General features: G+C 57.2%; 2 protein-coding genes across 2 annotated transcripts in view; one reads left to right on the top strand and one right to left on the bottom strand.

Annotated features, from left to right (window-relative positions):
- Nucleotides 1–187: 187 nt before the first annotated feature.
- Nucleotides 188–7,413, top strand: ZNF276 (zinc finger protein 276). Its single transcript, XM_082769761.1, has 11 exons — nucleotides 188–392; nucleotides 1,376–1,685; nucleotides 1,790–1,842; nucleotides 2,222–2,719; nucleotides 3,625–3,703; nucleotides 4,813–4,893; nucleotides 5,338–5,448; nucleotides 5,528–5,603; nucleotides 6,080–6,197; nucleotides 6,462–6,561; nucleotides 6,973–7,413. Exons 1-11 carry the CDS (start codon nucleotides 197–199, stop codon nucleotides 7,256–7,258), a joined length of 1,908 nt encoding a protein of 635 aa, XP_082625887.1. The 5' UTR covers nucleotides 188–196; the 3' UTR covers nucleotides 7,259–7,413.
- Nucleotides 7,414–7,561: 148 nt separating this feature from the next.
- The window catches only part of FANCA (FA complementation group A), a gene marked incomplete at its 5' end in the record, with an annotated part of 34,830 nt that continues 29,865 nt past the window's right edge, over nucleotides 7,562–12,526 (bottom strand). The window contains 6 exons of the mRNA XM_082769762.1: nucleotides 7,562–7,944; nucleotides 8,386–8,478; nucleotides 8,875–9,031; nucleotides 9,391–9,466; nucleotides 9,879–9,984; nucleotides 11,073–11,135. Coding sequence (XP_082625888.1) covers nucleotides 7,840–7,944; nucleotides 8,386–8,478; nucleotides 8,875–9,031; nucleotides 9,391–9,466; nucleotides 9,879–9,984; nucleotides 11,073–11,135 — 600 coding nt within the window. The 3' untranslated portion in view covers nucleotides 7,562–7,839. The remainder of the gene's footprint in view (nucleotides 7,945–8,385; nucleotides 8,479–8,874; nucleotides 9,032–9,390; nucleotides 9,467–9,878; nucleotides 9,985–11,072; nucleotides 11,136–12,526) is intronic.

Consider the following 12,526-nt stretch of genomic DNA (forward strand, 5'->3'; position numbering starts at 1 on the left):
GGCGGCCGGAACGCCCGGTACCGGGCTGCGGGGAGGAGGGGGGGGGGGGGAACCTAAACCGGGACGGACCCCGCCGGGACCTCCCCGCCGCTGGGGGGCGCTGTGGGCACCGGGGGGCCCGGGGAGGGGGTTGGGGGGGGGGCCGGGCCGGGCGGGGCGCGCCGAGCCCGCGGCGGCGGCGGCGGCGGCGGCGGGGATGAAGCGCGATCGGCGCGGGCGGTTCCTGGCGGCCTCGGCCGAGCCCCGGAGGAGGCCCGGGACAACGGCGGCGGCGGCCCGGGGGGCTGCGGAGGGAGCGGCGAGGCCCGAACCGGCCGCGGGGTGGGCCCCGGTGGTGGCGGCGGCGGCGGCGGCCTCCGCTTGGGCACGGCCCGGGGGGGCGGCGGAGGAAGGTGAGGCCCTGAGGTGGGGGGGGGGGAGAGGCCTCGGGGTCCCGGTGCCGGTACCGGGGGGGGGTTTGGGGGTCCCGTCCCGTGCCCCTCAAGGCCTCCGGGGAGGGAGGAGGCGGCACCGGGATGGAGCTGGGCCCCCCCCCCCCCCCCGGGGGTTGTGGGGACGGGGCCCGGAGGCGCCTTTTTGTGCCCCGGTGGGGGGGGTCCCCGTGTGGGGCAGGGCCGGGGGGCCCGCGGGGATCTCCCCCCCCCAGTGTGGGGGGGTTCTCGGGGGGCAGCAGGCTCAGCCCCCTGTGCCTGAGGCTGGCCTGGAGCTGAGGTTTTCAGCCCTCCGAAAGGTTTGTGAGGGCTCTGCAGCTCCGTGGGTGCTGCTGGGGTGGCCACTGAGAGCTCCTGGGGGCTGTGGGCAGGAGCTGCAGCCCCCCAGGTGTGGGGCAGGACCCCCACCACTTGCCGTGTGCTGTCCCTTTGGAAGGGGCTGGAGCCCGGCCGTGGCCCTGAGGAGGCTGTGATGAGGCAGAAGCCTTGGGGTGGCAGAGAGACGGCGTGTCCTGGAAGAGGGGGGAGAGCTGGGGCGGTTCAGGCTCGCTGAGGGCTGCGGCCGCTGTCTATAAATACTCTGGAGATAAACGCCGGGCAGGGAGGAGAGTGACTTGGCTGGAGGATGGTGCTGGTGGAAGCGCGGGTGCATGAGAGCCCTGCGAGCACCGCGGCCGGGAGGAGCTGGGTCTGCAGCAGCCTCCCTGGGGCGCAGGGCAGGGACATTGTGGGATTTGGGGCGCAGCACAGCGGTGATGCTGCGGAGTTCCTGCTCTGTCAGGGGCTGCCCTGAGTCCTGGAGGAGGTCTCATCCTGCCTGGCCTTCCTGTGCTGAAGCCAGGACCTCGAAGGCAGCCTGCTGACTGGGACCGAGGGATGGGGAAAGTCTTCCTGCGTGCTCTTGGAGCAGGCACGAGCGGTTGTACCCGACCCTTCTCCCGCAGGAATTGGCAGAGCCCTGAGCACTGGATACTGTCGCCTCTGCCATGGGAAGTTCTCCTCCAGGAGCCTGCGCAACGCCTTTGGGAAGGTCCCGGTGATGGGGGAGAACTCGGAGAAGCAGCGCCGCGTGGATCAGGTCTTCTTCACGGACTTCCAGCGGCTGGTGGGGGTGGCGGTGCGCCAGGACCCCGCGCTCCCCCAGTTCGTCTGCAAGAAGTGCCATGCCCAGTTCTACAAATGCCGCAGCGTCCTCAGGACCTTCATCCAGAGGGTGAACGCGTCTCCCACGGGCCACGTCAAGTCGAAAGGAAAGTACGTTGTGTTTCTTTGCCCCCCGTAGTTACGGGGAGTAGTAAAGCACCGCGTGCCGCCGCGGTCCCGCTGTAACGCTGCCGCTGCTGTTCTGGCTCTTGCAGGAGCAGCGCTGCCCCGGCCCAGCCTGGCGCGGAGGGAGGTGCCTCCTGTCTGGGTGAGTAGCAGCTCACGGAGCTGCCTCCCTTCTCTTTCTGCAGTTTTGGCGCAGGGGGGTGGTTTTCTGGGGTGTCTGGGGCAGGGCGGTGCCCGTGTCCTTCAGCAGGGCTGTCCCTGCACGCCCCGGGTTGGGTGCTCACAGGTTGGGTGGTCACACTGCCCCATCCTCCCTCCACCACAAGCTCTCCCCTCGTGTCCCCAGAAGGATCCTCGCTGGCACCAGCATCCCAGCATCGTGCTGGAAAGTTTCTAACTTACATTGGGAGCGCAAAGAGTGGGTTTGGGGGCAGCACCAGCCTGACCCAGCCGCTGTCAGTGGCTCGGGAGCGGGTCTGCAGCCACTGACCCTGCGCCTGCTGCTTCTCCCCTCCCTGCAGTCGACCTGATCACCTCCAGCCCGCAGTGCCTGCACAGCCTGGTGACGTGGGCGCACGCACACGCCGGGGGCTGCCAGTCGGTGCCGAGCCTGCAGAGCGTGCTGTCCTCCGAGTACTGCGGGATCATCCGCGCCGTCTGGGGCTGCGGGGACGGGCACGACTACGTCATGGACACGGATTCCGACTGCAGCACGGTGCTGGTCGACAACGCCTTGTCTGTCAAACGGGAGTGGAGCAAGGGCACGGCGCAGCGTCTGACTGACAACGGGGCAGGGGCAGACAATGCCGAGGCTGTTCCTGCTCCCAGACCCCAGCATGCTCCAGTAAGGACGACTCCTTGCCAGCAGCCCGCAAACAAAGGGACCACATCAGTGCCACCGAACGTGGAGAATGAGCCGCCGCAGAACAGGGATTCATCTCACCCACAACTGGACAGCACGGCCTCGGTACAGGAGAAAGCCCTGCCCCAGCCCGTGTCACCGCCGAGCAGCGCCACAGGTAAGGGATTTGCCTTCTGGTCTTCTCCCGGGCTTCTGGGGAAGGCTGAGGTCTGAAGAGCTGCCCCAGGGAGCGGTGTTGGGGCTGGGCTGCCCTCCTCAGGGACTGCTGCTCCTCAGGGGGACTTGGATCCCACTGGGAAGCGCAGGTTGCCTGGAGAATTGCCTCTGGTCGCAGACAGCAAACCTTGCAGAGGGAAGGGGGAGCGCAGGGCTTCGGCTGGCTGCATTGTCCTGCAGCCTGAGCCGTCCCTTGTTCCCCTCTGATGGAAGGGACAGACTTGGCTGTTCCTCAGCTGGCCCTGCCCTCGTGCAGGGACGTGAGCAGTGCAGAGCAGTCACTGGTTCTGACCATCTGCCAGGTGTAGGTTTCTGATCAGTCCTAACCCTGCCACATGTTGGCAATGGGGTGTGACCCCCCCCCAGCTGCGGCTGCAGGGCGATGCCGAGCAGCAGGAGCCCCTGTTGGCGCTCCCCTCTCCCCGAAAACTTGGGGCCTCAGGCTAATCCTGAGTTCCAGAAGTCGAGATGTGTTTATCTCTAACAGCCACGTGAGACGTCTGCTGCTGGGAAGGGAGAAGGCAGCTGTGACTCACTGGGGAATGAGGCTGCCGGGTACAGAGCGGTTGTCACTGGGGAAACCGAAAGATGCTCGTGGCAGCTGCAGGGTGAGGGCTCTCCCAGTCCCTGGGGCGCAGGCAGAATGCTGCTCCTGGAGCACGCGAGGCATGGAGTTTGGCTTAAATAATCATTAACTTGTCGTGGAGCACTTTTTTTTTTTTTTTTTTCTTCCCTCCAGTATGAGCCACCATGAGTGAATTCAGAGTGCCTTCCCGGCAGCTGTCTCTGCTGGCTTGTTCTCACTGCTTTTCCTAGTAACGCACCTTGTTCTCCTTCATTTCCTAGGACAGTTGAGTGGGAAGCAGGTTCTGTCTCCAACGTCGGATGAGCGGGTAAAAGACGAGTTCAGTGACCTTTCTGAGGGGTGAGAGAAGAGTGGGTTTAAAATAGCCTTAATGTCTTCTTTGCGAGTATGAAATGGGAGGCCTCGGAGAGCTCTTTCTCCACGAGAGACCCGGTCCCCAGAGGCCCTGGGGGCTGGCAGCCGAGGCGCAGAGCGGTTTCTCTGTGGTGGCAGCGCTCAGCTCCCTCCCTCGGCCGCAGCAGGGTGTTTGCCCATCAGTGTGTGTGTCCTGTTTGGTTGCCCCCAGCAGACCTGGCCGTGCTCTGCGCCAGCCCCTGCGCCCTGGGAAAGCAGCCGCGCGGTTCTGCGTGGGGCAGGAGGCTGCTGGTGGCTCCGTGTTGCTCCCACGCTGTTCCCCTCCGTGGCTTGGGGCAGCAGGGTGCGGGTGCACGGCCCTGAGCTTGCAGGCAGTAAGGTGGGACCCCGAGAAATTGTCCCCCGCGGGAGTGTTTGCACAGAAGTCTGAGTGGGAGCGGGACAGCGGCAGCCTGGTGGGTTTTCTGCTCAAAGGTTTGGCCGAGTTCTCCAAACCCCGGAGTGAAGTGAGGCTGGTGCACGGCTGGTGATTGAGTGTAGGTGCTGAACAGCCGAGCGCGAGCTTAGTGCAGCATGGCAGGTAAACGTGGCCCACTGAAAGCACCCCAAGAACTTACTGCCTGCGCCCTGGCTATGGAGTGAATTGCCTCTTGTATAGCATAGGGTTTAAAAGAACAACAAAAAAAAAAAAAAAAATGTGGCTGCTACATATGAGGAAGCACTGAATGACCTTAACTTATCTGTGCCAGACAATTACATCACATTCTTGCTCTATAAAATTACTTTTCCGAGTATAGGAACTGGTTACAACATCGGATCTTGTCAGTAACAGCCATTTTTTGTACTCCTGATAGTGGTTCAGTTAATCTTACACAGATCTAACCCTAAAAGGAGCCGATTTTGCTATTTGCTGTGTTCACCGAGGCTTTATTTGCTTTGGGAGATTGCGGGGGAGGAGAACACGTGGAGCTTCGGTTCCTGCGCTGTTCTGTGGGGGAGATGAACGTGCTGGGAGCAGAGAACGCGTGTGGCTGCTGGTGCTGGCGCATCAACCACGTCCTGTGTCGGTAAAGGGCATCTTCTCTCTCTCTCAGAGACTTCTTGAGTGATGATGAGAATGAGAAGAGAAACATGCAATCTTCAGATGACTCCTTCGAGCCTTACCCCGAGAAGAAGTAAGGGGCTTTCCCCCTCCGGCAGCGCGCTGTGCTTGGTGGGGGGCTGTGGCTGAGCAGGGCTGGAGCCTGCCCCTGCTCTGCTGGCCGCGGGGCAGGACCCAGCTGGGTGGACGAGCTTTGTTTTCCTGCCTGGCCTCAGTTCTCCCACATCCCTGCCTTCCTGCCCCCGAGGGACCTGTTAACGCCTGGAACGTGCGTTCCCCAGGCTGCCCGTCAGGTTAAAGCACGGCCGTGTTGCTCTTCCCCAGGCCCTGCAGTAAATACAGCAGCTCGGCTCGCATGTATTTATTTGATGGCACGTGTGCTCCTGTTTAGCCTGGGCTTTGCCAGGTCAGGCATCAGGCTAAGCCTTCAGGCCAAGTGTAACATGCTGGGACAGTTAAGTGGGAGGATTTAAATCAAGATCAGGTGTGAAACAGATGTCCTTCTTCCTTCCTGGAGGGTTTCTAGCAAGAAGAGTGACAGCAAAGAAGCAAAGAAGGCAGAAGAGCCCAAAGTAAGGAAGAAGCCAGGACCTAAGCCAGGCTGGAAAAAAAAAATCAAATGTGAAAGGTAATAAAAGAGCAGGGTGTGGCGGGGCGGCGGCGCTGGCTCCCGGCACGCCGGCTGACAGCAAGCCTCTGCTTTGCAGGGAGGAGCTGCCCACCATTTACAAGTGTCCTTACCAGGGCTGCACAGCTGTCTACAGAGGGGCCGACGGCATGAAGGTAGGTTCAGGGCTTGTTCCTATTCCAAACCTGCAGCTTTGGGTGTTGTAGAGCAGCGTTCGTACGAGGGGCAGGTCTGGGACTTGTGGTTCACCGTTGAGCTTTGCAGGACGGTGAGTGCCTGGGTGAGTCACTGAAGGGAGCAATCTGTCCAGCGTCCCTGGCCTTTTTCTGTGCTTCCAAAAGGAAAAGGAGCTGCTGTAGCTCAGCGCGCTCCTCCTGTTCTGGAAGCCTGCCACTGGCTCGGCAGCAGCCCTTGGAACGAGCTGGGCTGTGTGCTGTTAAGTCCCCGCTGTCAGGGATGGATTTGGATGCAAGGCTGGTTTTTCACAGCAAAACAGTGACGGTGTGCAGGGCTACCAGGATGGGGGTCTCATTTCTTGGGGGGTTGTTTTTTTTTTTTTCCTGTGGAGAAAAAATGCAGCCTCGATCTCTGCTTTAAGGCGAGCAGTTAGAACTCTGTCCTTCCTTCCCAGAAACACATCAAAGAGCATCACGAAGAAGTTCGGGAGAGGCCCTGTCCTCATCCGGGCTGCAACAAGGTGTTCATGATTGACCGGTACCTGCAGCGGCACGTGAAACTCATTCACACAGGTGGGTCTGCACGGTTCTGATCGCGTGGGGACTGAGCAGTGCCAGCTGATTCATTGTGCAAGGCTGCTGGGCGCTGTTAGCAAGGCTCTGAGGGGGCTGCAGAGCTGGCGTCCTGACACGTAAGCCTGTAACAAGCCATCGTGTGGGGGATTTGAGGCAGGGGGAGGAATTCAGCTTCCCCCAGTAACTGTGGGCAGCTGTGTGTGTGTTTCATGCGCTAAGAAATCAGCAGCACCAACCACTCTTTGCTTGTTTCCATTGCAGAGGTACGGAATTATATCTGTGATGAATGCGGGCAGACCTTTAAGCAACGCAAACACCTCTCGGTCCATCAGATGCGGCACTCAGGAGCCAAGCCCCTCCAGTAAGTGCACATCATCATTTATTCAGAGCTAAAAAAGGGATGGAAGGCATCAGGAAGCTCTGTGAGCTATTCCTGTCCTTAGCGCAGCGTAATTCCATGCCCCCAGCCCTGCATGTGGCACTTCAAGTGTTCATCCACTTGTGCAGTGTGTGCCTCAGCTCCAGTGCATCCGTTTATTGAACAGGTCTTAGTCCTTCTGTCCCTGTTCGTAGGTGACTTTTCAGCTCCAGCTGTGAGGGTAAGGGCGTTGCTTGACCAGGGCAGCTTTAGGAGGTGCTATGAGCCAGCCGCTGAGGCTGTGGTGTTCATCTCGTGCAGCCCCAGCTCCTGATCAGCACAGCCCCACGTGGGGGGTCTGTCCCTGTGCCAGACAGCTTGGGCTGGGTGCTGAGCCCCTGCCTTGCCTTGCAGGTGTGAAATCTGCGGGTTCCAGTGCCGGCAGCGCGCGTCGCTCAAGTACCACATGACCAAACACAAAGCTGAGACGGAGCTGGAGTTTGCCTGCGACCAGTGTGGGAAGCGCTTCGAGAAGGCCCATAACCTTAACGTCCACATGTCCATGGTGCACCCTCTGACCCAGACTCAGGACAAAACCAAGCCACTGGAGCCAGAGCCTATTCTCCTCCTAAATACTTCAGGGACTTCAGAGAGCCAGGCAGTAAAGCCAGAAGTGACTGCACAGCAGGAGCCCACCTGAGGGGGGACGGGGCAGCGTTCCCAGTCCAGCCCTGTAGAAACCGTACAGCAGAGTGGAGATTTTTAATTTACATTTTAGTCTCCAAAGAACTCAGTGGAATTAGCTTCAGCTTGCTCAGAAAAAGCTTGTTATCATGCTGTGATTCTCCATGCTCACGTCTGATTCAGCAGTGTTGTACTAAGAGTCCGTCTAATCCCAGGGGAGTGGATGTTTGGCAGCACCCCTTTGTTGTCCCCCTTCTCCCCACGCACACAGTTGTAGAAGCAGAGTTGGCCCACAACTGTTACCGACCTGCACAAGCTGCTGCCTGTACAGTATTGCCCGCAGGTGGCTGTAAGGGTACCTAGGGCAGTGGAGCAACTTTGAGCAGACGTTTTGTTTTGGTTAAAAAAAAGAAAAGATTCCCAAAGTAAGTCTAAATTGAAATTTGTAACCTACTTTTTATTGTAACAAGAGCTTCATGGTTATGCTTGTAATAAATTATTTACAAAGTAATTGGAAAGAAACAGCACTGGTGAGAAAGAGAGGTAGCAGCGGGTCTGTCCCTTGTCCCCAGTCAGCGTGGTGGCACTGCCTGGCCCTCAGAACAGGACCAGCTCCTCGTCCAGGTCCAGGGCTGCAGCCGGCCTTGAGCGATGCAGGATGGCTCCCAGCTCGGGGTCAAGTTGGTCGCAGGCAGCTAGTAACTGGGGAGAGGGCAGGTGGCTGGTGTTAGGGCTGTTGTTGCTTCCTCAGAGCAAGTTACAGCAACCCCCGTGAGTTGTGCAGGCAGCTGCTGCTGGCCGCTGCAGCAAGCAGGGGCTGCAGGCAGCCAGCACCGTGCGTGTGGGAATTGCAACACCAGCCCCGTAACCGTGCCTGGCACTTTCTGTAAGACCAAGCATTAAGCAAGAGTGCGTGAGGGTAATGTTTAACAGAGCTGAGACCAAGCCTGCAGCAGGGGAGCGGGACGGCAGCGGCTATAGCACTGCTCCAACAGCAGGTGTCTACTGCTCCAACGCGCGGTACAGCAGCACGCTGCCTGCTGCTGGGTGAGCAAGTTAAGTGTGGCAAGAAAGGGTACACAGAGCTGGTGCTGCCCAGACATGGAGCTCTCAGACTGGGAGGAGAGAAAACGCTCAACGCACCGGTCCTAGGTTCCCAAAGCTTCTGGCAGGGCAGCGAGGAATCGCAGCACGCAGGAACCGACGGGCCTTGGAGATCACCTCCACGGGATCCCCCTGAGGAACAGACGAGGTGAGGCACAGCCACGGGTGGCGTCACTCAGCCCATGGGTGGTGTCACTCAGCGCTCAGTCCCTGCCTCCAGCAGGGGAGCAGGGACCAGCAGGCTGTACTTGTGGCCTAGCCACGAGCTGAGCAGATCATTTACTCGATGTCTCCATCCATCCTAAAGCCCTGTACAAGTGGGGCAGCTGAGGGTTCAGGCACCAGCAGCACCTGCAGCCTCTCAGCCCAGGCTGGGAACAAGCTGCCTGCCTGCAAAGGCATCTCCCTGTGAACCCACAGCTTTGTACAGGAGAGTGAGAACCAGAGGGATGCTGCAAGCAGCAGGGGGAAGGGAAAAAAGATAGGATTCAGAGTTAGGAGAGGAAAAAAAGACTGAGCTTCACTCACGTGCTCCGCAGGGTCTTGGCCTTGTCCCACCTGGTCGGTCTGGGGCAGGTCCTTCCCTTCCACAAAGAGCTGAAGCAGCTGGATGTAGAGGTCGAGCGCCACGTAGAGGAAGAGCTGCTCTCTAGCAAGCAGCTCGTGGTCAAAGCCAGGGGTGAGGCTGTGGGAAGTCACACACGTGTCCAGTCAGCGCCAATTCCACCTTAGTTTCTAACAGCAAGGCATGAGGTAAATCCAGGCCGTGCTCCTGCTGCCCTCAGTTTTACAAGTGCCATTGGGCCACCCCCTGCCAGGAGCAATAAAGCAGCCAGGGACACTGAAGGACAAAGATGAAGGGAAACTTCTAGCAAAAGAGACAGGGGTTCTAAAACAGTCACCCTGCCATGATCCAGTGTTTTCTCCTGCACAGCTAACACAGGAGCTCAGCTCACCACCGGGCCTGCTACTGTGCATGGCAGCCACCAGCCACATCCTCCCTCACAAGCACCTTCCTTCTGCACCCAGCAGGACTTTCCTTACCTGTAGAACGCAAGAGGCAAGAGCCGGGTGTGGCAGGCCGAGGCTGCGCTGTGCAGGACAAAGTATTTTCTGGAGCCTGTAACAGCCAGAGAGAAGCACTGAGCATCTGCAGCGGTCCTCACGCTACCTCATGTACTGCTACAGCAGCACAGGGGCTGCACGGCTTCCTTCCAGCCCACGCTAAACCCTGACACCTGGGTGTGGTGACACAGAGAAGACAGCTAGAAGACAGCTGTTCCCTCTTAGTATTGTTTCATCTGGTGGAGAAAGCCCGAGTTTCAGCCAGCTCTACCCCTCAGCCAGGTCACCGTACCATAGGGTAGAAGCAGGATGTTCTCAGCCTTTACTGAAGCAATTTTTTTTTTTCCCATGCAGCTCACAAAGGCCCAACAGTTCCTCCTTACAAAGCACATTCATTAATCAAAGAGGGCAGTACTGTCCAGCACTAAACCCCAACTTTCCATCCCTCGGAGGCAGGACTCGCTCACCTTTTTCTGCTGACTGGAAGAGAAGTGGCCAGGACGCGCCCCTCTCTTCCAGGCACTGCAAAATCTCCAGGGACCATTCCAGAGAGGTCTGAAAGTCCACGCCCTCCTGGGAGTCAGAAAGGACAGATCACCTTAGGTTTTGGTTGCATCAAAGCAGAAGTCCCAGTAAGGGATCACGCACATGACATGCTCTCTGAAAGGACCTTCAGGAATTTAGCCCAAGCCTTTCCCCTCGCCTGGGGGCCTGGGTTCCTCCCTGGGCCACCAGGCCCTTGTGCAATGTAGGTACTTCATCACAACAGGGGCAGGGGAAGCAGTACGGGTGTGCTGGTGACAAGCTGGTTGCTCACTTCCTAGCTGTGCTCTGCAGAGTCCCTGCGAGTCCTGCACCTACCCCACCCTGTTGCCTGTAGCAGACTTTTCCCCTCTAACCTCTCCAGTGAGGGCAAGCCTTGGGAGGGTTTTTTTGCATTGCTCATTTTACTTGGAACAACCTCCCCTATCTGTTTGCTCAAGAGATTTCTTTCCTCAATGACTCTTCCTCCAGACTCCCCCCGTGAAAGACGATGAGATCAAATGATTATTTTTAGCTTGAATCTGCTCCCTGATCCAATCTGCTAGCTGACTACACCAACGGTTGCACTTCAAAGCTGAGAAGACAGCAAAGGGACAGAAACACATTCATAGGCAGGAGGGTGCTTAGGGCAGAGAGCTGCTGAAAGGAACTTGTTGTTTTTGCTCTCCCATTTCATAGCACTAAATCATTCGGAAACCCGTGTTCCTCCTTGTTAGGGACTCTTCGTTGTGAAATTCCTTGTGTGTTTCTGGCCTGAGGAAAAGCCTCTTACAAGAAACGTGCAATGCCACACAAACGCCAAGAGATAGATACGAGGTTCCAGCACTACCTGGAGGTGTAAAGTCTGAGCAGGAAACTGAGAATAAATAGTAAGTCATTCAGAAATAAAAGCTCCTGCAGTGACAGGGCAGATAACATCAGATAGAAGGAAATACACATTCCATCTGATATGAACAGAGAGGCTTTCAGCAGGCTCTGTCTGGGACGCTGCAGATCCCTTCCTTCTGGCAGAACAAGCTACCAGCCTTCCGAGTACTGGTACAAAGCACTTCTAGGCAGCAAACCGAGCTGATCAGATGCATTTAGTGTCATGAGAATTCCCCGAGGGCTGAGTTTACCTTTGGTGCTATTTTTGCTGAGATAAGGTCCATGAGCGAGAAGAACAGCAGCGAAACAAGAAGCTGCAAGGGAAAGAGAGTACCTGTTAGCTGTGTCTGCGGCGATGACTCAGAACTCAACTTTCCCATCAGGAAATAACATTTCACCAGGTACGTCCCCAGGATGGACCTGGATGAACTACAAGCACTGCTGCTCCTTCCAGGTGAAGGAAGTGCATTTGAAGAAGACAGACTGGGGCCTGGCTTGCTTCATTGCTTCTAAGGGTAAATTCCACAGTAAATTCACAGTTTTTTTAAAACCAGGCTCGCTGCAGTCAGCAGTTCAGACAACAAATGGCAAATTCTACCAAATACAGGAAAAATTAAGTAAGCTACCATAGATGTAAACATGGAGGCGAGCTAATCTTGGTCCATGCACACTACCAGCAGATGCTGTGCAGCCTCCCACCTCAGCAAGTGCATTGCAATCCTGTCCTGCCACACGTTACTGCTTTTCCGGATCCTTACAACTGAAATCAAAGGACCCTGGGAATTTAAAGTAACACTTAATTGTGCTGCTAATTGAGCTGTAAAGCTCAACCTCCTCTCTTTTCCTGTCTCTTGCTGAGAAAGAGAGGGCAGAGCCAGACAGCAAGCTATATGCATGGCACAGGACTGAGTGCACATGCACAACAGTCAGGCCAAGGCAGAGAAAAGAGCAGCAAGAGACCTCACACTTCAGCTGAAAAGTTTCCAGAGGCACAGACCGCTGCATGTGGATGAATCAAACAACAAGGAGTGGCACATGCAGAACAACAGGGCTCTTTGGATTCAGCACAGTGCCTCATTCCCCAAGGTGGCTGATCCCACCAAACTGCCCCTTCTGACTTAGCAAGATTTGCATTTTCACACTGCCTGTCACCTGGAGGGATTTGATTTGGCATCTGACCTCACACTAGTCCTGTTTGAGAGGCCACGTCCCCACCACAGAAAGATCTGGGGAATTCCACCCCAACCAGAGCAGTAGCTGAGGGTCTGACCCAAAGGCTGAGCACCAGGCAGCCAGTGTGATCTGCTGGGACCCGTTACACTCAGCCTTCCCACTGCTCTCATTCTCCTGGTGCCCTCCTGCTATCTTAAGGAAGATTTTTGAGGTGAAAGCTGTCGTTATTTCACCTGTACTAAATGCACCTATCACCTCGGTGAGATCAGTTTCTGACTAACAGCTTTTGGCTCTAGACCAGTATAAACAACGGTGGAGTCAATCCCACGGCAAGAGGAGCTGCTACCGCAACTGCTGCCCTGAGGATTAAAACTTAGCAGTAACCAGTAAGGCACGGGTTCTGCATGAACAAGATTTACCTGTGAATTTCTCAATACAGAGACACTCCCCATATGGAGCTCTGGTCCCTGCCATCCCCTCATGATCAACACACCCCTGGCAGAGCAGCAGCCCAACTTCCTTCTCAGCAGAA

This window comes from Aythya marila (assembly GCF_965140915.1).
Source record: "Aythya marila genome assembly, chromosome: 12".
In the NCBI taxonomy this organism is placed as follows: Eukaryota; Metazoa; Chordata; class Aves; order Anseriformes; family Anatidae; genus Aythya; species Aythya marila.

Coding starts and splice junctions, on each gene's coding strand:
- ZNF276 (XM_082769761.1), top strand. CDS start 197: ATGAAGCGCGATCGGCGCGGGCGGTTCCTGGCGGCCTCGGCCGAGCCC. Junction 4,894..5,337: donor GAGCCTTACCCCGAGAAGAA/GTAAGGGGCTTT, acceptor TCCTTCCTGGAG/GGTTTCTAGCAAGAAGAGTG. Junction 5,449..5,527: donor AAAAAAATCAAATGTGAAAG/GTAATAAAAGAG, acceptor TCTGCTTTGCAG/GGAGGAGCTGCCCACCATTT.